This window comes from Cyprinodon variegatus, unplaced genomic scaffold (genome assembly GCF_000732505.1).
Source record: "Cyprinodon variegatus isolate N-32 unplaced genomic scaffold, C_variegatus-1.0 Scaffold516, whole genome shotgun sequence".
NCBI classification, from domain to species: Eukaryota; Metazoa; Chordata; class Actinopteri; order Cyprinodontiformes; family Cyprinodontidae; genus Cyprinodon; species Cyprinodon variegatus.
In genome coordinates, this window is record NW_015150969.1 from 188,724 (window position 1) to 209,841 (window position 21,118).

The 21,118-nt window shown below is 35.8% G+C and overlaps 3 protein-coding genes across 3 annotated transcripts; 2 read left to right on the forward strand and 1 right to left on the reverse strand.

Moving 5' to 3' along the window:
* Window positions 1-1,165: 1,165 nt before the first annotated feature.
* Window positions 1,166-6,812, reverse strand: znf519 (zinc finger protein 519). The gene is made up of 2 exons (XM_015390869.1): window positions 6,572-6,812; window positions 1,166-3,678 (listed from the first exon to the last, which is right to left on the reverse strand). Exons 1-2 carry the CDS (start codon window positions 6,714-6,716, stop codon window positions 2,558-2,560), a joined length of 1,266 nt encoding a protein of 421 aa, XP_015246355.1. The 5' UTR covers window positions 6,717-6,812; the 3' UTR covers window positions 1,166-2,557.
* A 7,080-nt stretch (window positions 6,813-13,892) lies between these two features.
* Window positions 13,893-16,498, forward strand: LOC107094945 (gastrula zinc finger protein XlCGF26.1-like). The gene is made up of 2 exons (XM_015390868.1): window positions 13,893-14,152; window positions 14,259-16,498. Exon 2 carries the CDS (start codon window positions 14,331-14,333, stop codon window positions 15,879-15,881), a length of 1,551 nt encoding a protein of 516 aa, XP_015246354.1. The 5' UTR covers window positions 13,893-14,152; window positions 14,259-14,330; the 3' UTR covers window positions 15,882-16,498.
* A 2,776-nt stretch (window positions 16,499-19,274) lies between these two features.
* LOC107094950 (zinc finger protein 239-like) lies at window positions 19,275-20,709 on the forward strand. Its single transcript, XM_015390872.1, has one exon. It carries the CDS (start codon window positions 19,522-19,524, stop codon window positions 20,596-20,598), a length of 1,077 nt encoding a protein of 358 aa, XP_015246358.1. The 5' UTR covers window positions 19,275-19,521; the 3' UTR covers window positions 20,599-20,709.
* Window positions 20,710-21,118: the final 409 nt, after the last annotated feature.

The window sequence follows — 21,118 nt, forward strand, 5'->3', positions numbered from 1 at the left end:
TTATATAGTATTTTTACAATTTTGGTATAATTACACTTTTGGTATAATTACTGATTTAAGTGGGTTGCTCTGTCGGGGAAAGGCACATTTTACATTTAGATTATGTTTTATAGTCTCTATTCTTCAGTTAATGATGAATCACTTACTAAATTAGTTGATGATTATTGAAATAATCAATTAATACGATTCATTTTTCAGCCCCAGATAAAATACCTGAATTGGGCGACACAGAGTAACTACAGCCCAGATGTTCAACTTTTATAGTGAAGTTAATATTTTAATGAATGTATTATTTTGCTTGATATAAAGAGAGCATAGTAGGTAAAAAATATTAGAGTGGGGTTTAACTCTGCATAATTCTATATCTTCAAAAGAAAATACTGTATTTACCTTCTCTATTAGTCATTCAAATGAAACCATTTTCAAAGTGGAAAACAGTCCTAATTCCACATTCATCAGAGCTGGTGACACTTCAAGCATTGATAAACAGCATCTAATGAGTGTCGAGCTTTTAACATTTTTATTAATGGAGCAAAATTATGCTTTTCTCTTTTAACAATGAATTGCTCTTATCAGCATGGATGCTCACATCGAGCATAAAAAAGGGCATGCATATTGCATAGCACCAATGACACCTGACCAATTGTGTCCCTACCAAAGTTCAAATCAAACCTACGCCCTTGATGGAAATAAATACATGCTCCTCACATATAGCACCAAGTCCTGTAGGCTGGATGCAGCCACTCTCCTCTTTGCTAAGAGAGAAAGATGAAAAATCAACATCAATCCTAGGCAAGCCATAAATTATTATAAAACTTATGGACAACTGTGCTGTACATTAAAAGCTTAATGCAACATTTCTAACAGTTTGCCACTTCTGCAAAAATGTGTGAGGCACATGGAACTTGACAACACTGTGTCACATGAGGGATGAGGGGCTAAAGTTTTGAGATTAAATGGTAAAAAAAAAAAATAAAAAAATAAAAAAAAAAAGCTTATTCAGAAGAATCTTTAAATAAAAAATCCAATCAGGAGAAGTATTTTCTCTCCAACATCTGCAAGCTCCTCCAGTGGAGGAAAGCCACATCTAACACAGATTTCAGATTTCATGTCAAATGTGGAAGTCCCAGTTTAATAAATCCCGGCGAGCCGCGTGTGGCCACAAGGAAACCAACAATGCGTGTGGACGTCACAGAATCACAGAATTTAATCCAACAAGAAACAGCTTCTGAATTAACAACAAAACTGCAGAACAACAGAAACATACATTCAATTACCTGAGGTAAAGAAAATAGAAAAGAAAGGCAAAGATTCGTCTTTGGAGAGAGCTGGTGCAAAAAAGGAAAAATAGTGGCAGCTATTTGAATTATAACTCGTGTGCACGAACTTTTATAATGTAGGTGTGTCTTTCCTTTTTGTATATTTAGTTAAGGCGTCCCTCCGCTTGACCAATTGGAAGCTACCTTGGACACTCAGAAAAACTTAGAACTTCCCCTAATTTACAGCAAAAATCAAAGGCCATTTGCTTCTTTGTTTAACAAAAAGAGTGGAGAGCTTGTCCTGGCCTCCAGGATTCTAAGGTCATCTGGCTGAGGAAAACATAAGATAAGATTTCACAGATAGCTGTGGAATCCAGAGCCTCTCCTGCTATCTCTTCTTACATAAATTCTCAGGAACAAACTTAAATTCAGTAATTTGGTTCAAGGAAAGGTTATCTTCACAACCCCAATTTTGCTCTTCTGCACCATCTCACCCCAAAAGATTGAATCCTGCCTTAAACCAAAAATAACACATAGAATCAACAGAACATGAGGTACAATTCCTTTTTCCAGCCTATGAAACATAATATTCAATCCTAAGTATACAAGCTAACACATTTTCCAAAACCCCATTTAGCATAGATCCTGAGCAATTTTCTAATAAAACATTTTCATTCAAACAATTTCCATTTGATTCTGATATTGTCACAGATAGTACAATTTTCAAATACATTCATCATCTACTAAACTAGTTAATTCTAAAATTAGATAATACAATTTTCATTTAAAAAACATGCTATTAGTACTTAGAAAAATGTCTTAAAAACTAAATGTTAGTGTTTTAACATTCTATGTTGTATTCAGTTTTACACCATCCCAGATGTTAGTTCTGGAAGACTTTTGATCTTCTGTGAACCAAGCAGACTTCTCTCCTCGAGGCTCAAATGATGCTGCCCCCCAGGAGATACTCATTTTATGGCCTCCTGTCCTCCCTGATAAACAACAGGAGCCTCATTGCGAGATCCCCTTTGATCTACATTTTCCTTCCTGCACTTTGAATACTTACCCATCAATAGTTTAGTTTTAAATCATTAACCCAAACTTGTTCAAAATTAAGAAATATGTTCAAAATGAGAGTGTTCAACATACCTTTTACACATGCCATAAGATTAACTGTATTAAAAACTAAAAATAATCATTTTTCTTTAACAGTAACCAGAATAAACATTACTGGTTAGTTTGTGAGGCACTATGAGCAGATTTAAATCCAGACCTCCAATGGTTCACATTAAAGGTTTCTAGCCGGTGTGAATTCTCACGTGTTGCTGGAAACGATATCTTTGACTGAAGGCTTTTCCACATGTACTGCACAGAAAAGGTCTCTCACCTGTATGGATTCTCATGTGAACTGTCAAATGTCCTTTTTGACTGTAACTTTTCCCACAGGTTGCACACGAGAAAGGTTTCTCACCTGAGTGAGTTCTCATGTGGACAATTAAACGGGAATTGCTGGCGAAAGTTTTTCCACAGGTCATGCATGAAAAAGGCCGGTCACCCATGTGATTTTTCATGTGAAGTGTTAATTGGCTTCTCTGGTTGAAACCTTTACCACACGTCGCACACGAGAAAGGCTTCTCACATTTGTGAATTCTCATGTGTTGATTCAAACCGCTTTTTAGTTTAAAAGACTTCTCACAAGCACTGCATGGAAACGGTTTCTCACCTGTGTGAATTCTCACGTGATCCGTCAGCTGGTGTTTGAGAGTGAAGCTTTTTCCACAGGTCATACATGAGAAGGGTTTTTCGCCTGTGTGAATTCTCAGGTGATTATTCATGATACTTTCTCGACTAAAACATTTTCCGCAAAACTTACATGAGAACGGCTTCTCGCCTGTGTGAGTTCTTGTGTGATAGATCATGTTAGTCTTTTTCGAGAACACTTTATCGCACATTGTGCATGCATACAGATGTTTATCCTTACGAGTTTCCTTCTGCCCTTTTAGTTTTAAACTGTCTGAATTATTAACATACCCTCTAGCTTTCTGGCATTTCTGATTTTGCTGCGGATCTTCATCGCTACTTAATTCTGTGTCTTCATCAATACTTTGAACCTGATCTTGGTTCACAGTAGCACAGCCATCCTGAGAAAGAAGTTTGTCCCTGATTAGTTTGGGTTCTTTGCTGTACTTTTCTTCATTAGTAGAAAGCGCTACAGAGGTCTCTGCCTCCTGCTTCAACACAAGCTGTTCTTCATCGTGAGTTATACAGAGTTCATAGTCTTCCTCTTTTATCTGCAGCTGTTGAAGATCATCCTGTTCCTCCTTTATTGCTGGACAGTCCCATTCTTCCTGATCACAGCTGGAGTTTCTCACCGGGTCAGATAGTTCCTCCTCTTCCTTAAAACAATGCGGTAGGTCATCTGAGCAGGCAAACAGAAAAATTATAAATATTATATATATATAATTATTATATATATTATAATTATTTATATCACAAATGAACTCTCTTTTAACCATAAAACTTAAAAAGCTGATGTAGATCAACATCGAGCAATGTCAGCGCTCATCATGGCTCAAAAAGGTCAGATAAATCTCACTGAACACATTGTCGTAGCCACAGATAATAACTACCGGTACCCAAACTTGTCCTGTTAGATCCTTGGCTTGCTTCTAATAACTCATTATAACCTTTAATTGACCCAGTTGTAGGGCTCAAGGAAACAGAGACTGACTAGTCTACATTCCTTTAATGATTCCCTGTTTTCCAAACAAAGTTAACCTATTCCATTGATAAATATTCATCATTGGCAGAACCATTAAGGGGGTACCACAGGACAAAGGCTACGTTCACACTGCAGCCTAAAGTGACCCAAATCCGATTTTTTTGCCCATATGCGACCTGGATCTGATCCGCCGGCACTACCATCCATGTTTACTTCCATAAACACAGAGCACGCGGGCCTGTGACATCATTGCGTCGTCTACTGCGCATGCAGGGCACTTGCGTTGTATTACTGCAGTTCACACAGGAGATCACATACTAGTTGGATATATTTGGAAATATGAACGGCAACGTAAAAAAAATTGGATTTCGAAAAAAAAAAATCGGAATTGAGCATCAAGGCCTGCAGTGTGAACGTAGCCAAAATAACTTGGTAAAGCATGATTACTAGATAATAAAAGCAGAATCAGATAAAATAGATTCTATTGTTATGCTAACACTCAGCACAGCAGTAATAAAAATTCTGAGATATTAAAGGAAGGATTACTTTTAACATAAAAAAATCTCAAAGAAAAACAAAATAACATCTAACAAAGTCAAAGGGAGATTTTAAATCTGTTCACATTATTGTGACAAAAGAGAAAACAATTAAAAATGTGACCATGGTTTGGAACGACATCCAAACCTGGTTATGTTGTTTAGCAAGCTTCTCATAAACTGTTATACAGCTGACGTGTATGGTCTCCACATGCTTAGCAGAAATAAATAGTAATCTCAGAGTTTCTGTGTAAAGTTAATTAGTGTTTGTCTTTCGTTATAGAGAAAGTAACATGCGAACCAGGTTTCTTAAACATAGACATAACCTTAGAGAAATGCCTTCACTCTTTGTGCAAATATTGTAAAAGAAAAATTGCAGCGGGGAAAGTGAAATAATGCCCTTAGTATGCAGATTTTTGGATTGTTTAATTTAAATTAAGTTCAGAAAATGCTTAATTGTACAAATATAATGCAATACTGCAGTTATTGTGACAGTATAGAAACTGCAGTTCATTAGATTGCTCACAAACCCCTCAGTTAACATTTGCTATTTCTGTCTTTATCCCTGTTGGAATCCAATCTTTTTGACCTTGGACTTCTCTTCCTTTGCACATTTCCACCTCCTGTCATGTGGTTTTGTTATGGTTTACACAGAATGCTTTTTTTTTTTTTTGTTTGTTTGTTTCTTTTATTTTATCTTTAACAAATATGACAAAAAACACACACACACACACAAGAAATATAATATAATAAACTATCAGGGCATAAAAATTGAATCCAAAGACCTTGGTACGAAACCAGATTGAGCTACTGCGTCAGAAATTTGTAAATTCATAGTATGAGACTAGGGCTCTTTAACACAAACACACAAATTGATTTATCTCACGAGCAAGAGTGATTTACAACATCCTCATCCCTGCCACAGTCAGACTAAAGATACCCTGAACACTGTATAGTAGCAATTAAGCCCAGGAAGACACAATTTGTATTCCTCTATTCCCCTATTTACTATGATTAAAATAGAAGATCCATGATCCAATATTAATGACAGGTCGGGGTGCATATCCAGTTATTTATTCCAGGGCCCAGAAACGGCTGTCAGCTGGCCTGCTTACTAGCACAAGAGAACTCAACTGATAGAACAGAGTTGTATTTAAAGGGGATCTTTTTATACATTTTAAATATTTATTAATATTTATTTATCAGTAAAATGTATGCACACCTGCCACTTCTCGGGAAGTGGCCATGACTAACAGGTAGAGAAGCATTTTATACTCCCGTCTGCCACATCATCACATCATTAAATCATACACTTTTGCAGATGAGGTGACATCCATGGCTCCAGCCTTCTCAAAATATTACACTTTTTTCTTAGCTTAAGGACACCGCTCTCATTCCATCCCCAAATATTTGCCACGTACAGAATGAAGATTTTAATAGTAAATATACAGTAGTCCAGACCGAGGAACTGGCCAAATTAAATGAACTACTGGGGAAAACATCAGTTTTGACCTGCAACAGGCAGCTAATATTAAGGTTTAATAAACTCTCATCATCATGATATTTATCCTAACAGTATGGTACATTTTTAAATGCAACATCAGCATAAAAAGGAAATAGAGTACTTTCTTCCTGATGATTGAGCATGTCTTATATGCAAAATTTCGTTATAGTTTTCCTTCCAAAAAAGTAAAAAAAAACGGAAAAAAAAAAAACAAAACAATCCACTGGACTCTGTTTTCCAAGTCCAGGTTGATTGTTTTGTAACTTTTTTACTATGACCTGGATGACTGAGAATATTCAACAGTTATAGTTATCCAGGTATTCTAGATTCATTCTTTTTTCTTAAAGTCTGCTGATTTTTAAGCAATACAATTAAAACACCAGATATAACCAGATTACTAGAATAGAATATAAGCCATGAACAGCAGTATACCGTAATACATAACGTATAGGAGCAACTGGTTTATAGAGACCAAAAATTAAAGCTAGCACGTTGTCACATCGACAAAAAACAGTTTATACATACATAAAAAAACACGTTAGCTTCATACCTGAATGGTGAACAGTTATTTGTGTTTCGCTGCCTTCGACCTCTTCTTCTGACTTGACGAGAATGTCTTTAATGTCTGTAAATGTTTCTTCAGGCTGAGTTAATTGCTCGCTGATAAACTCTTTCCGAGACGAAAATGAAGACATGGTTGCTGCAGATTAGCATATATTCACCTTGAAGAGAAGGTAAAACAAAGTTGCGAGCAGTCTCATTTATTCTCTGGGACGCAGTTTATGACACACCGGAAGTATACGTCATTACATATTCTTCCTGTTCATTTTCCCAGCAGCTGAATGTTAATAAATTGCAATGCTGCCATCTTCTGGATATAATCCGCATTACATGACATCCGTTGCCCAAACGCTGATGCTTATGTTCCAAATTTCTTTATCGATTTTCTTCTTTTTATGCTTCAGTTTACATTCCATTTTTTTTTTATATTTGCATAGGAAAAATGAACTTATGTGGGAAGCTAACTATAAAGGCTCTAAAATAGGAGTCCCAGAAAACAAGAATATAGAATTATATTTTTTCAGGATATAAGTCATGAAAAGAAAGCATGCAGTCCATACAGTCGTCTTTGCAGAAATTAGTCCATGACATAAAGTAAAACAATTGCAATAGACAGTCATACATATTAGGAGGATAACTTTAGGCATATAATGCTTTATTAACTAAAATGTATGTTACATGTGTATAAGAAAAAAAAAGCTGTGCCAGTTCACAGTTAAAAAGAGCAAGCTCAGTTCACATAGATGACAATGAACTAGCTCACATTCACACTTCACTTTTTTTAATGAACCAAGTCACAAACCTATAAATTAACTAGTTGAAGTTCAATGGAGGGCCGTTTATAAAGTTAAGCAGTCAAAATTTATGAGCAATATTTATAGTTATTAAGTGTGTTCTAAGAGGAAAAATAAGGGGGTCATTTTTTTCACTATGTCATTCATTAATTCAATCATTTATAATAAATATTTAGTTTGGAGCTAATTATTTGAGCTAATTATATAGCTCCAAACTAATTATTTGCTAGTTCATTTGGTAAATCAAGCCACAATTGTACACAATAGAACCTCATATTTCACCCTTTAAATGTGTGATCATAATGTATAAAGAAATGGAAAATACTCAATGTAGTCAAGGCATACTCTATGTGCACTGAAGCCTTTATTTATCCAAATTACACAGAACTTCAGAAACATAGAGGTACATCCAGTTTTTACTGTAAAGAACTGCATAAAAAAAGATTTCTTACGTTCCTCATTCAGTAGCAGATATTTCCCAAACATAGGTAGCAAATAGCCATATGTGCAGTCTACATTTCATATCAGGTGAGTTTTAATAGATCAAGAGAGCTAGCTTTGGCTGTTTTCTGCTGTGGTATCTTTGGGTCAATAACACAGCCAGCTGTGAAATTGTTAGAGTGATAACTATCCTGTGATTCAACCAGAAGGGTCATAAACTTTTATGACCCCTAGTAGGTCATGAGGCAGAATCACACGGTTGTGTGACTTCCATCTAGCCAGTTGGTCAATTCACACTATCTTATTACCTGCATCCTCCCAGACAATCATCACTGGGTCTTCTGTTTTAGGCCCGCCTGTTTGATGTTGTAAACTGTTAATAAAAGGCTTGGCCATGAAGGGATCTGTGTGAGAAGGTGCTGGTTTTCCAAGTCAGCAGCTTCTCTCCACTCGGCAGACACTGACGTCACAAAACCCTGTCTCTGTGTTGATCATTTCCTATTAATCTTTTAAACTCACATTTTTCTGGATTAAAACCCAACATTTTTTGGTGGAGGATGCAGGCAACAAGATAGTGTGAATTGACCAACTGGCTGGATGGAAGTCACACAACCGCGTGATTCTGCCTCATGACCTACTAGGGGTCATAAAAGTTTATGACCCTTCTGGTTGAAACACAGGATAGTTATCACTCTAACAGAAATACTGACAAGCATCTTTGCTTTTAAAAGCTTTCAGACTTTCTCTGCTATATGAGAACAGGGTTTGTATAAGATGTATGTATAAGTCGTGAAAGGAAAAATCTGGAAGCCTGTCAGCTTAAGAGAGGTGTTAAAAAAAGTCTGCAGGGACTCTATAATGAAGTTGAATCTTAGCATCAGTAAACTACAAATTTGAGAAACAGAAATCTAATTATTTAGTGTGCAAAATGTGGGGCTGCTGAGATTTAGGTAGTTATCTATGATTATGTAGAAAATGTTATATCAACCATAACTTGCTATTCTTTCAAGTTAAGGGCATGCATTTATTAGCAAGGCTGATTCTGAGGCTGCACTCTGCATTGTTCATAAACGTGTTACTAGTTTATTCTTATCCTGCTCACCAAGCACAATGTCATACTGTATGGTAAAAAGTCAAAGTAAATTCATCATTTTTGAAGAACAAAAAAACAAAAAAAAACAACAACAAAAAAACACTTGTTTTATGTCCTAATTGTTACATGCTGAATTATATTGATTTATGAATAACTGGCCAAAGCTACATGTTGAAGAATTTTAGACATTCATCAGATTATGTCTTTAGATCTAAGTGGGTTCTCATGTGATAGATTAAATGAGCCCTTAGCCTAAAAGTATTTTCACAGGATGAACATGAAAAAGGCTTCTCACCAGTATGTGTGCGAGTTCTCATGTGAACTGTTAAAAAACTTTTTAGAGTGAAACAATTTTTACAATTTACACACGTAAAAGTCTTCTCACCAGTGTGAATCCTTAGATGAACTGTTAAAAAACTTTTGCAGGTAAACTTTTTTCCCCAAGTGTTACACAAGAAAAGCTCCTTACCCGTGTGGCTTTTTAGGTGACCAGCAAAAATATCTTTTTTACTGAAACATTTCCAACAAGTATCATTTGAACATGGCTTCACAGGGGAATGTATTCTCATGTGACAGGTTAAACTGCTTTTTTGAATGTAACTTTTCCTACAGACCTGACATGAGAAAGGTTTCTCAGCGGTGTAGGTTCTCAGGTAAATATTGAAGGTGACAGGATTGACAGGATTTGACAGATTTAATAAAGTTAAATAAGGTAAATAATTTCTGTGAACAAACCATTTAAAAGAACCTATAGTTCTGTTTTGTTATGAGAAAATAAGCTGAAAAGGAAGGAAATGCTGTAAGGTTAGGTAAGGTTAACAGGTGGTTGGCAGGCAACTTGAATGCACATTGCCGCCACCTATTTTATACTCTATCTTTATCTGATATTATAAAAACTATTTATTATTAAATAATATCTTAAACTTTTTGATTTTTCAGTCTTAATTTGATAAATAATACACATTCTCCTACTATCCCATTTATCCATCAATTATATTTTCTTTTCTTACCTATGTATATATTCATTAAATCAATATCCCTTTAGTATTAAAATTCTAAAATACGTTTTTTTTTTTTATTATGAACAGCTGGATTAATAATGAGATTCTCCTGTTCTTCCTCCATATCCAACCTTGTAACTATGTTTTCCCAACTAACATCTTTGAGTCCAAAAACCTTTTGCGTTTGTCTCTCAGTGATTCTGAGTTGATCTGTCTTGTGCTTGGCATTTAATGACATACACTATGTATAAAATTAGTTTCTGTGGTGTCAGAGTGAAGTTTCCTTCTCTATGTACTTCTCTTTGCTTTGGAACTTGATTCTGTGCTTGATTCATTTCTCCTTTCCTTTGTCCTTGAACTCTCTTCACGGCTCATATTCTTCACATTTTACCATGTTGTATCTCCACTGCTTTCTTTCTCACCTCACATCCTCCGTAGTTAACTCTGTAATGGCCTCCACAGTTGCAGCACGATTCTTCAGCTTCTTCCCTGCACTCCTCGATTCTGTGTTCTACAAACTGCTGTCACGTGTCCGTAGCGCAGACACCAGCAGCGCCTGAGTTGAGGTGGAATGAAAGGCCTAACTGGGAAACTCATAAAACTTATTTTAACTCTTTCTGGTAAAATTGGCTCTGCAAACTTGATCAACAGTCACATGCTTGCAACTCTTTTCCCTAGCATGCTTTTATACAGTCTCTATATTTTGTTAACCTTGCCTCATTTAAAAAAAAATCTTTAATCGATCTAAAGTTGTTAACTGGTATTCCTGTTATTACTGCTTTCACTGATTTGTTATCTCCTATTACTTTTATCTCTATCACCTCTTTTTTCCCTATGCATTCAACATCCAATGTTGAGTTTTTTTTGGTCCTCACTTTTTCAGATTATTAGCAAGTTTCCATCTCTGAACTCCTTCACAATTTCAATTAGTTCGATCTTCTTATTGATTTCTCTGGAAATCATAATGGGGCTCACAGGACTCTGTTTTTCCTCAGTACCGAATCTAAGTATTATTTTTATCTCTTCACTCACTACCTTCCACTCCACTCACTCCTTCTTTCATCTGAAATTTTCTCCTCTAATTCCCATTTATGTTCTTGACTGTCAAGACACCTTTACTCCCTTTTACCTCCTCCTCGAGCTCTATATCTCCCTTTCCCGTATGTAACTGTTGTCCAGTCTTCCACATTGTCATCTATATCTGAGTTACCATTTTGTTCCATTCCACCTGCAATGTTTTCAATGCTATTTTAAATCATTATTTTATTTACACATTCAACATGTTTTGTATCACTCAATAAATGTATCATAGTGATTATAAACAAAATCTGAGTTGATAGGAAATGTCAGATCTTAAATGTCATTGTAATTGAAAAGGAAGGTGATGCAACAATAAGGATCAATTTTGGTGTCTTATATAAGCTTTTTTTTAATTAGTGTTTGGTGTCTAATGTTGCAGAGAAAAAATATATGTTTTAGCATATACTTTATTGGCCTATAAATGTATAAATATTTAGCATGTAAATCATACAAAACAGAGAAGGTGATTTCTCTATTTTTTGGGGTCTCCAGATAGTGCTTATCCTGTGCGGATAGGGCTTATTTCTAAGAGCCCTTTAGAGGTTAAGTCTTAGTTTTGTATTGCACTCAACAAGTTTCCTCATTATCCTTAAAATTACGGCCTTGTTACTTTTCCTTCATGATAAATAAGACACAGTTTTATACTTTTGTTCTCTTTTTTTATTTATGTTTTTTTCAAAGTTGAGAAATTATTGTGGAAAATAAGAGAAACAAACTGACATATGCTGTATTATTGTTCATTTCCAGAGACACAATATTTGTGCTCTGGGCCCCAAATGATTAGCTGATCTTACCTTTTACATAAAATAATTTCAAAGGCATTTTTGCAGCATCAGGCTCAATGCTGGATGTTAAAACCATATTTTTTTTTATGAATGTAGAGTGAAATTATCAATACGAAAGACCTATAAAAGAACAACTAATGAATTCTGTTAGCTTCTTATTCCATTAATGGAAAATATGTCCAGGTAAGATAAAAATAAGCCCCACCGTATTCCCGCTCCAGTCCAATAGGTGGCGATAGCGTGCCCTTTATCATCTTGTCTGCCAGCATCCCAGTAGTTCAGCATGGTAAATCATGTGGTAAACGCCACTCGGGACTTCAGATTAGTTCTGTGAATGTTTTCATTTCAGCCTAGGAGAGAGGGTTTGTCAACAACAAGTTAACCCACACTGAAGAAAAAGTCACAGCATTTGAAGAAAACGACTTAAAGGCTGATAAAGAGATGGACGATGAGCGCAGACGGATGGATTTTGCCCCGAAACCCAAAGTAGTTTTAAACCGAGCATGTAAGAAACGGAAGCTGTGGTTTATGAATGAAATAGTTTAGGGTAGTGTTTCTCAAGCTTTTTTTGACTTGTATATCGCTTTGTGTATTTTATTTCACCATAAGTTCCCATCTCAGTCTGTCCAAAAGTGGAATGAACAATAATTAATCATAAAATCTAAAAAAAAAATTAAATAAATAAAAAAAATTAACTCAATCTTTTAATTTGAGCTAGCACTTCTTACGCATTTGATGCTTTTCATCTAAAAAAGAAAAAAAAAAGAAAAAACATAAATATGCCAGGAAGTCAGTAAATAATCGAAATAAATACAAAAGAAAATCATATTATAAACCTGTATTTATAAATCTGGAGCTCCTCTGAGTAACTCCCTTGTAATCACAATTAAACTTGGTGAACTGAGAAGAAAACACAAATTATAGTCAGGCTGACTTACTTTTACTTTGTTTTCATCAAGACACCTGAGCTGAGAAAAACAGCTGATCCCAGGCTGTTCCCTACATTCTTCTTTAAGCCTGTTGCCTATGATCCCTGACGTCAAACGTCAAACGTGTCCATGTTAAATGAGTCCAACCGACAGATCTCTATTTATTCACTGGGGGGGTTGCTGATTGTCTGTTGTTTTTTTTTTTTTTTTTTGAAAAATAAAGAATATCAATGACAATCTCAAAAATACGTCAATAATGAACATTACAAGAAACAAGAAACAAATACTCCTATTAACTCCAATAAAAATTAGAGGCTAGAACAAGGAAGAGAAAGGGGGGGTGTATATATATATATATATATATATATATATATATATATATATATATATATATATATATATATATATATATATATATTAAGGAGAGGGGACTAACTGAAATTATTCCAATAATTCAGACAATTTATTTGCTTTAAGGTTCTGCGTCTTTTTCAGACATCGGGAGGAAAGTTCGTTTTTGAGAGCAGAGAATGAGAGGGAGCATTTTGCATAACAACATTTATGGATATAATATTTGGTTATAATCCTCAAAGTATTAACTAAGAATTCCACCTTTTTTCATTAATATATAAACCAAACGGAATTATTTGTAAGGAATTAAAGTCCACATTTATAGATCTAGAAGATAGAAAGATCTGAAGTTGATCCCATAGGTTTCTTACTCTTTAAATTCATTTAACATATGATTAATAGTTTCAAATTGAGTTGTACAGAAACCACAATTCCCAGCATTGAATTAAAATCTCTCTCTTAAGTGCTCATTTGAAGGATATGTGTCATTTATTATTTTAAATTGTAATTCTTTATATTTAGGAGGAATTGGGAAATTCAAAAATTTGTCCTAATTTTGGTTATCGTAGATTTGTTAAAATGTTGTAAGAGAAATGTACGTTTAGCTCGACCAGGGTACATATTATGTATAGAATGTTGATTCAAGAACCTGTTGGTGCATTTATTATCTCTAATGTCCACATGCTCAATTTGAAGCTTATGGAGTCTCGGAATAAAGAAATTAGATATACTGTTTTAACTGACATAAGAAGAACATTAGGTATACTACGTAAAACTTTATTGTAAGTTGTTAATGCACAATATATCATCTTTCTTTTTCCCCCTTCTAGACCTTCATGGTGTCACTGTGAAGATAGAAGATCCAGGTGACCAGTTGCTTTGTGACCAAGAGGGGATCCATTTGGTGAAAGAACAACCCCTGCAGATTAAAGATGAGCAAGGGGAACAAGGACATAAGCAGATAAAGGTTGAACACAAAGAGCGAGAACATCTGCAGATAAAATGGGAACAAGAGGAACAAGACTGTCAGGGGATAAAGGCGGAGCAGGAGGAGCGAGAACATCAGCAGCTAAAGGGGGAGAAGGAGGAGCGAGAANAGGAGGAGCGAGAACATCAGCAGCTAAAGGGGGAGAAGGAGGAGCGAGAATGTCAGCAGATAAAGGGGGAGCAGAACAAACTCCACGGAGAAGGAGGAGCGAGAATGTCAGCAGATAAAGGGGGAGCAGAACAAACTCCACATTAGTCAGAGTGTATTAAAGCAGGAAACTGATACCATGACAGGGATTCTTATAAATAAGGAAGAATCCCACTCTGAACCAGAACTAAAAGGGAACAAAATCCTTTCTCATGAATCCCATAATGCAGATATCCATTATCATGAAAACTCTGGTTCAAAGAGCCAGGGAAAGCAAACTAAAAACAAAAAAACGAAGCAGACATCAAGAAATAAAACTAACCATCAGTATAGCCCAAAAACAAAAGGTTGCGAGAATGCTCACAAGAATAAGGAAATGTATTTCTGTGAAATATGTGACAAACGGTTTTCTTGTAATAGTCTTTTGACTAAACACATGGAAATTCACACGAGCGAGGAACCCTGTATGATCTCTGTTAAAATGAGAACTTGCACGGGTAAGAAGGTGCTCTCATGTGATCTTTGTGGAAAGACTTTCAGTCATAAAGGTAATCTAACTAATCACAAGAAAACTCACTCTGGTTCATTTGCATGCTCAACATGTGGATTGGAATGTGGTCATAAAACCTCTCTAACCGTTCACATGAAAACTCACACAGATGGGAGTCCTCTTGCATGTGACCTTTGTGGAAAATGTTTCACTCGAAAAGAGACTTTAATTGTTCACATCAGGTCTCACACTGGTAGTAAGCCTTTCTCATGTGGGACCTGTGGCATTGGTTTTATTCGTAGACCTGCTTTAACTGCTCACATGAGGACACACACAAGTGAGAGGCCTTACTCATGTGAGGTTTGTGGAAAAGGCTTTTTTATAAAGTGTGGGCTAAAACATCATCTAAAAATTCACATGGAAAAGAAGCCATTCCTGTGTGGGGTTTGCGGTAAAAGTTTTACTCAGAATTGGAAGCTAAGAGAACACAAAAGAACTCACACAGGTGAGAGGCCTTACTCGTGCGAGGTTTGCGGAAGAGGATTCTCTTCGAGTAATGCGCTAAACGGTCACTTGAAAACTCACACAGGTGAGAAGCCTTTTTGGTGCAAGGTTTGTGAAAAGGGGTTTGTTCGAAAGGGTGTGCTAAAGGATCACCTTAAAACTCACACAGGTGAGAGACCTTTCCTATGTAGAGTTTGTGGAAAAGGGTTTATTCGAAAAACTAGGCTTACTGAACATGAGAGAACTCACACAGATGAGAAGCTGCCGTACACGTGCATGATTTGCAAAAAAGGATTCTCTTCAACGATTGGGCTAAAATACCATTTAACTACTCACACAGGTCAAAAGCCTTTCTGTTGTGAGGTCTGTGGACAAGAATTTGCTCTGAAAAAATACCTAACGGATCACAAGAGAAATCACACGAGCGAGAAGCCTTTCCTCTGTGGGGTTTGTGGAAAAGGGTTTATTAGGAGAACCAGGCTAAATGAACATGAGAGAACTCACACGGGTGAGAAGCCTTACTTGTGTAAGGTTTGCGGAAGAGGATTTGCTATATCTTCTGGGCTAAAATATCACTTAAGAACTCACACGGGTGAGAGGCCTTTCCGGTGTGAGGTTTGTGGAAAACGGTTCATTCGAAAGAGTGCGTTAAATGTTCACAAGAAAATTCACTCCGAAGAGAAGTCTACTGTGTGACGGTGTTGGTGCCTAAAAAAAAATCACTTCTCTATATACAGTATTTTAGGAATGTCAGTCCAAATCTCCGATATATTAAAAAAACTCATAAAGAACTGTTGCTTCTATCTACTTTTGTGTAAAGTTTTTGTAACTCTTTGGTGAATGTGTTCTCCATTTGAGAAATATTACTTGACTTTCTATCATTCCAACCCACAAAATAAGTAATAAAAGCGTTTGATTAATGCTGATGGTGTATCGGAGTAATGTTGATATTGGTCAATACTTAAAACTGCAATATTGGTACGGCATCAGAAAATACAAAGTTGTATGAGGACACCCCTGACATGTATGTTGTTTATATTTACAAGGAACAGCAAATGAGCCACCTTTGAAGCTATTAAGCTTGTAATCGGAGTAAAATTGGCACCCTAGGAATTAGGGCTGGACCATAATTCAAAAGTCAGTGGTCAGTTCAAAGAACCTAATTAATGCCAATGTTTTTTTGTTTTCATGTACACAGTTTTAAACACCAAGTTTATTTTGTGTTCCAAATCTGAACTGAAAGCTTAGCTTTCTACAGGTTATCTAGTAGCCATAGCATGCTAATGTTTTTGAACCAGAAACACTTCACTTCTGTTTAAAGTTTATGTAACCCACTGGCTGATATGAATTGTATTATTACAAGATGAGGAATAAAAGTAAGCATGATTTTTACTGATATTGTATTGAATCTATATAGGTATTAGTCAATAATCAAATCTGCAATATAGGTATCACATGGGAAATGGGAAGAGTTGTATCAAGATATACTTTATTCCATAACTGGTTTAAACACAAATAAATAGCGTTGCTTTTATGGTCAACTCATTACACATCATTGCATAAATATGACAGAATAGTCCTTCAAAGTGAGTTTCCTGGTGTTTAAACAAATAAATTCTTTATATGCATTTTGAGGGTGTCTCAACAAAGCTAAATGGTAAGGAGCAGGATTTCCTTGATAAACTCGAAGTTTCCTCTATCTTTTACATCCAATCGGACCTATAATCACACCTGTAAGAGCATCTTAAAATTCTCCTCTTGTAATGAAGAACAAAAAAAAAAACTACACAGATTTTTCTTTGAGATTCACCTCTCCCTGCTGCAGCCAGTAGCCAAATAAACCTCCCCACAGCCTTTTGAAGACACAAAATTAGCGCAAATTACCTTTTTGGATTACCTGCATACCCCCCACCCACCCCCCTCTATCAGTGTGGTCTAGAACCATAGATCTATATCCAGCCATTCAGCAAAAATCCTTCTAAATGGCTGTACATCTTATTTTGGCATTTGACCAGATGAGCCCTTGAATGATATATTTCCTACTGTAAATTAAGTTTGAAAAAAAGTCAAGAAAGTTAACAATTATATTTAGGTTTATAAGCTAAAAAATGTCAGTTCCAGTATCAGCATAAATGCCTCTAAGGTTAAGTTGTACCAAATAAATGTTTTTTTTCCAAACAGATATTTTTCTTAATATATTCAGGCAAGTTGGCGTTCTTGTTATTACATTGACATTCTTTTTTACCATCAAAATATCCATATTTTTTTTAATTTACAAAGGTATAAGGTCTTTTCCTGGATTCTAATAACACTATTGGATTGAAATGTTGATTTTCAAAGTATTTCACTGAGTGCCCTATAAAGAGTTGAGCCTAATGGAGTCTGTCTGCATAGTCTCAGTGGACGTTGAGGAATAAAGAGGATCCTGTAATGAAAAATGTATGTATAATCAGAATATTGTTTAGATATTTTAGGAAATAATATTCTATAATGTATATTAAAAAACACAACTATTATTTTTTTATTATTATTATTATTATTATTATTTATACTTTTCCTTTTTAACTCGTATTATTTTTGTCCAGTAGGGGGCGGTACGCTCCATCACAGTTTGTTTTCCATCCTCTTCTGAACGAAAACCGGAAGCGGGGCAGTACTGCTTCCGTAAAAGAAAAGAAAATCAGAAAATGGACGAGATATGAAGTTGAGAAACGTCATTGCGGCAGTAGCTTTTTTTTCCCGAGACAGTTATTTACCGAGCAGCACACAGCTGTTGCGTTTTAAAAAATAAATAAATTAATTTCTTTCTTGATCAACATTCCAACAAAGCGATGGTGACGCACTAGTTAGTTACACCCTAACACACGTTAAAGAAGAGGACTACAACTATGATCAGAGCAGCTTTTATTTTTCCTCAGATCATCCTGGAGAAACGCATTTGGGCTGTAAATACATAGAGGATGCCATGGAAAGAATGGCGGTTACTGCTGCTGAAGAAACATTTACTGACTTTAAAAAGATCATTAAGGCTGAAGAAGAAACGGATGATCAGAGCAGACTGCCAGATTTCAGACGGACACCCCAGATAATATTACACCGAATAGGTATGAAACACCCTCAGTAAAAACCAGTACTGGAGTGGAGGAAGGATGACATCCTCCTTCTTAAAAAAAAAAATCTTAAAAATCATCCCCCCATACCATCCCCTGTGACATTTTATTACTGAATATGTAACATTTCTACTCTATATTAACAGTCAATATGACACAACATGTCATATGTAGCAAGTAGCAAGCCATCTTTTATCAGAATATGTCAGCTGATAGAAACATTTTACACTAGAAACACCACAAAGACAGACACCAATGTCTTCAAAGCTGCTGTGATGAAAGGTGGATTCCTTGTCATGACATACTACATCAGACTAAAGTAATAGAAANACACCACAAAGACAGACACCAATGTCTTCAAAGCTGCTGTGATGAAAGGTGGATTCCTTGTCATGACATACTACATCAGACTAAAGTAATAGAAAAAAAATCAGTCAACATACATGCAAACTTAAATTGATTAATTAAAATGAGTCAAAAAGTACAAAGAAGAGGAATCAAAATAAAATGGCTAAATCAAAACTGATTAGAAATACTTATTATTTAGGTTAAACTATTTCTTAAATAGCATAGATGTTCACCCTTTATGGGTATCTCTCTTTGACTGGATAAACAAGTTTGCTTGCTTCTGGGATGATTTTATTCACCCTTTTAATAACTTTTACTGTTTTTCTGTCTCACTTTCCTGACCTTAGATTCTCAAGCTGCCTTTTAGGATGTATGCAGCACATTAACCTTCCTGTACAGAGGAATTTATTGCAGCCTCTTTAAAAAAAAAAAAAAAGAAACAGCAATATGAAGATAATAAAATGAACGCAAATAAAGCTGTGGTTTCAGAATAGTTGCAGCAGAAAATCCAGTTCAGTTTAAGCAACACAACATTTTCCTTTACAGTTTTTGAAAATTACAGTAGAAAAAGGCTCTCTTAAGCTCTATTTTGACCCTTATTTTCTTTCTTTCCATTTTCCATTTCAGACTTCCCTTTAAAGGATGTTGTAAAAGAAGAGATTACTGAAGAAGAGCTTCTTTTTAACTCAAAAAGCAAATGTTGTTTGAAACAGGAAGAAGGAGAACCGCTGAGCAGAAAGGGAGAGCAAGAGGAGCTGGAATATCAGGAGATAAAAGTTGAGCAAGAGGAGTTTGCATTTCATCAGATAAAAGAAGAACAAAGTGAGGAAGTACATCAAAGGATAAAACACGAGGAGATAAAAGACGAGCAGGATGAAATGTCTCCTCACCATGAAGACAAAGTACTTTGGGAGATAAATGAGGATCAGGAAAAGCTTCAACAACACCTAATAAAAGAAGAACTGGACAGCGAAGATAAAGATCATGTTGTAGTGAAGCTGGAGACTGATATCTTCTTGGTGACTCCTATGAGCGATCAAAAATACCAACAAGAATTCAGTAGAGAGCTACTTACCTCCCAGCCCCAGGATCACAAAGGGAAGAATCATAAATACTTAGGATCAAAAAGAGATAAAGAGTTGAAGCAAAATAAGAGGTGTTTGAAATCTAGACAGCCAGATGTCAGCACTGATTGTACAAAACAAAATAGGCCCCAAACAACTCAGGATCAACATTCGTATTCTTGTGGGATGTGTGATAAAAGGTTTATTGAAAACAGCTTATTGACTGAACATTTAAAAAATCACACAAACAAGAGGCCTTTTTCATGTGAGATCTGTGGAAAAGGTTTTAGCCAACCAGGGCATGTAACTGTTCACATGAGGACTCACACAGGTGAGAAGCCTTTCTCCTGTAAGATTTGTGGAAACACTTTCAGTCAAAAAAGCTCTTTAATTATTCACTTCAGAGTTCACCGGGATGCAAAACCTTTCTCGTGTGATATTTGTGGAAGACCTTTCAGTCAAAAAAGCTCTTTAATTCTTCACATGACCTCTCACCCTGGTTGGAGGCCTTTCTCATGTGAGGTCTGTGGAAAAGGCTTCTGGAGAAAAAGCTCCCTACCCGTTCACATGAGAACTCACACAGGGGAAAAGCCTTTTCTGTGCAATCTTTGCGGAAAAGGTTTCAGACAAAAAAGTTATTTGGCTGCACACATGAGAGCTCACACGGGTGAGAGGCCTTTTTCATGTGAGGTTTGTGAAAAGGGGTTTACTCGAAAGTGCCATTTATCTGATCACATGAGGATTCACACAGGCGAGAAGCCTTTCTCCTGTGTGACCTGTGGAAAGAGTTACAGAATAAAATGGCACCTAACAAAACACATCACAACTCACAATGGTCAGGACTCTTGGGTACAACCTGTGGAAGAAGATGAAGCCATGAAAACTGATTAAATTTACACAAATTTGACAGTAATTGTATCAAACCTATGATTTTTGTCTTAACATATAATTTATTAAATTGAGAGAACTTCGCAAAAGGGAAAGATTCTTTATTTGTTTCCAAAATATGTCTGATTTATTCCCTAACTGTACTTTAAGAAATAATTTGTAAGAATTCCTATAAATCACCCAAAAAAGCATAATTTCTGTCAACAAGCAAGAACGTATTTTAATATCCTGTCCAGGGAAACAATAGCTATGGGGTTTCTGAGTCTCTTTGTTTCTTTTAGTCGGCACCAACCCTCAAAAGCTGGACTGGTGTTCATCATTATCATTCTGCTAAAGCGCGGAGAAGAAGCCATTTCTGAGCCCTATTATGGAGCTACGATATGTGGAGCCACTATATGTGGCAACATATAGTATGCCTGAGCTACTACAGCCTACTTTTCCTTTTTATACAGTCTTAATGATCCAAAGTTGGAATTGTAATCAAAATAAATATATATTTTGGACTTGTCAAATGTATAAAACA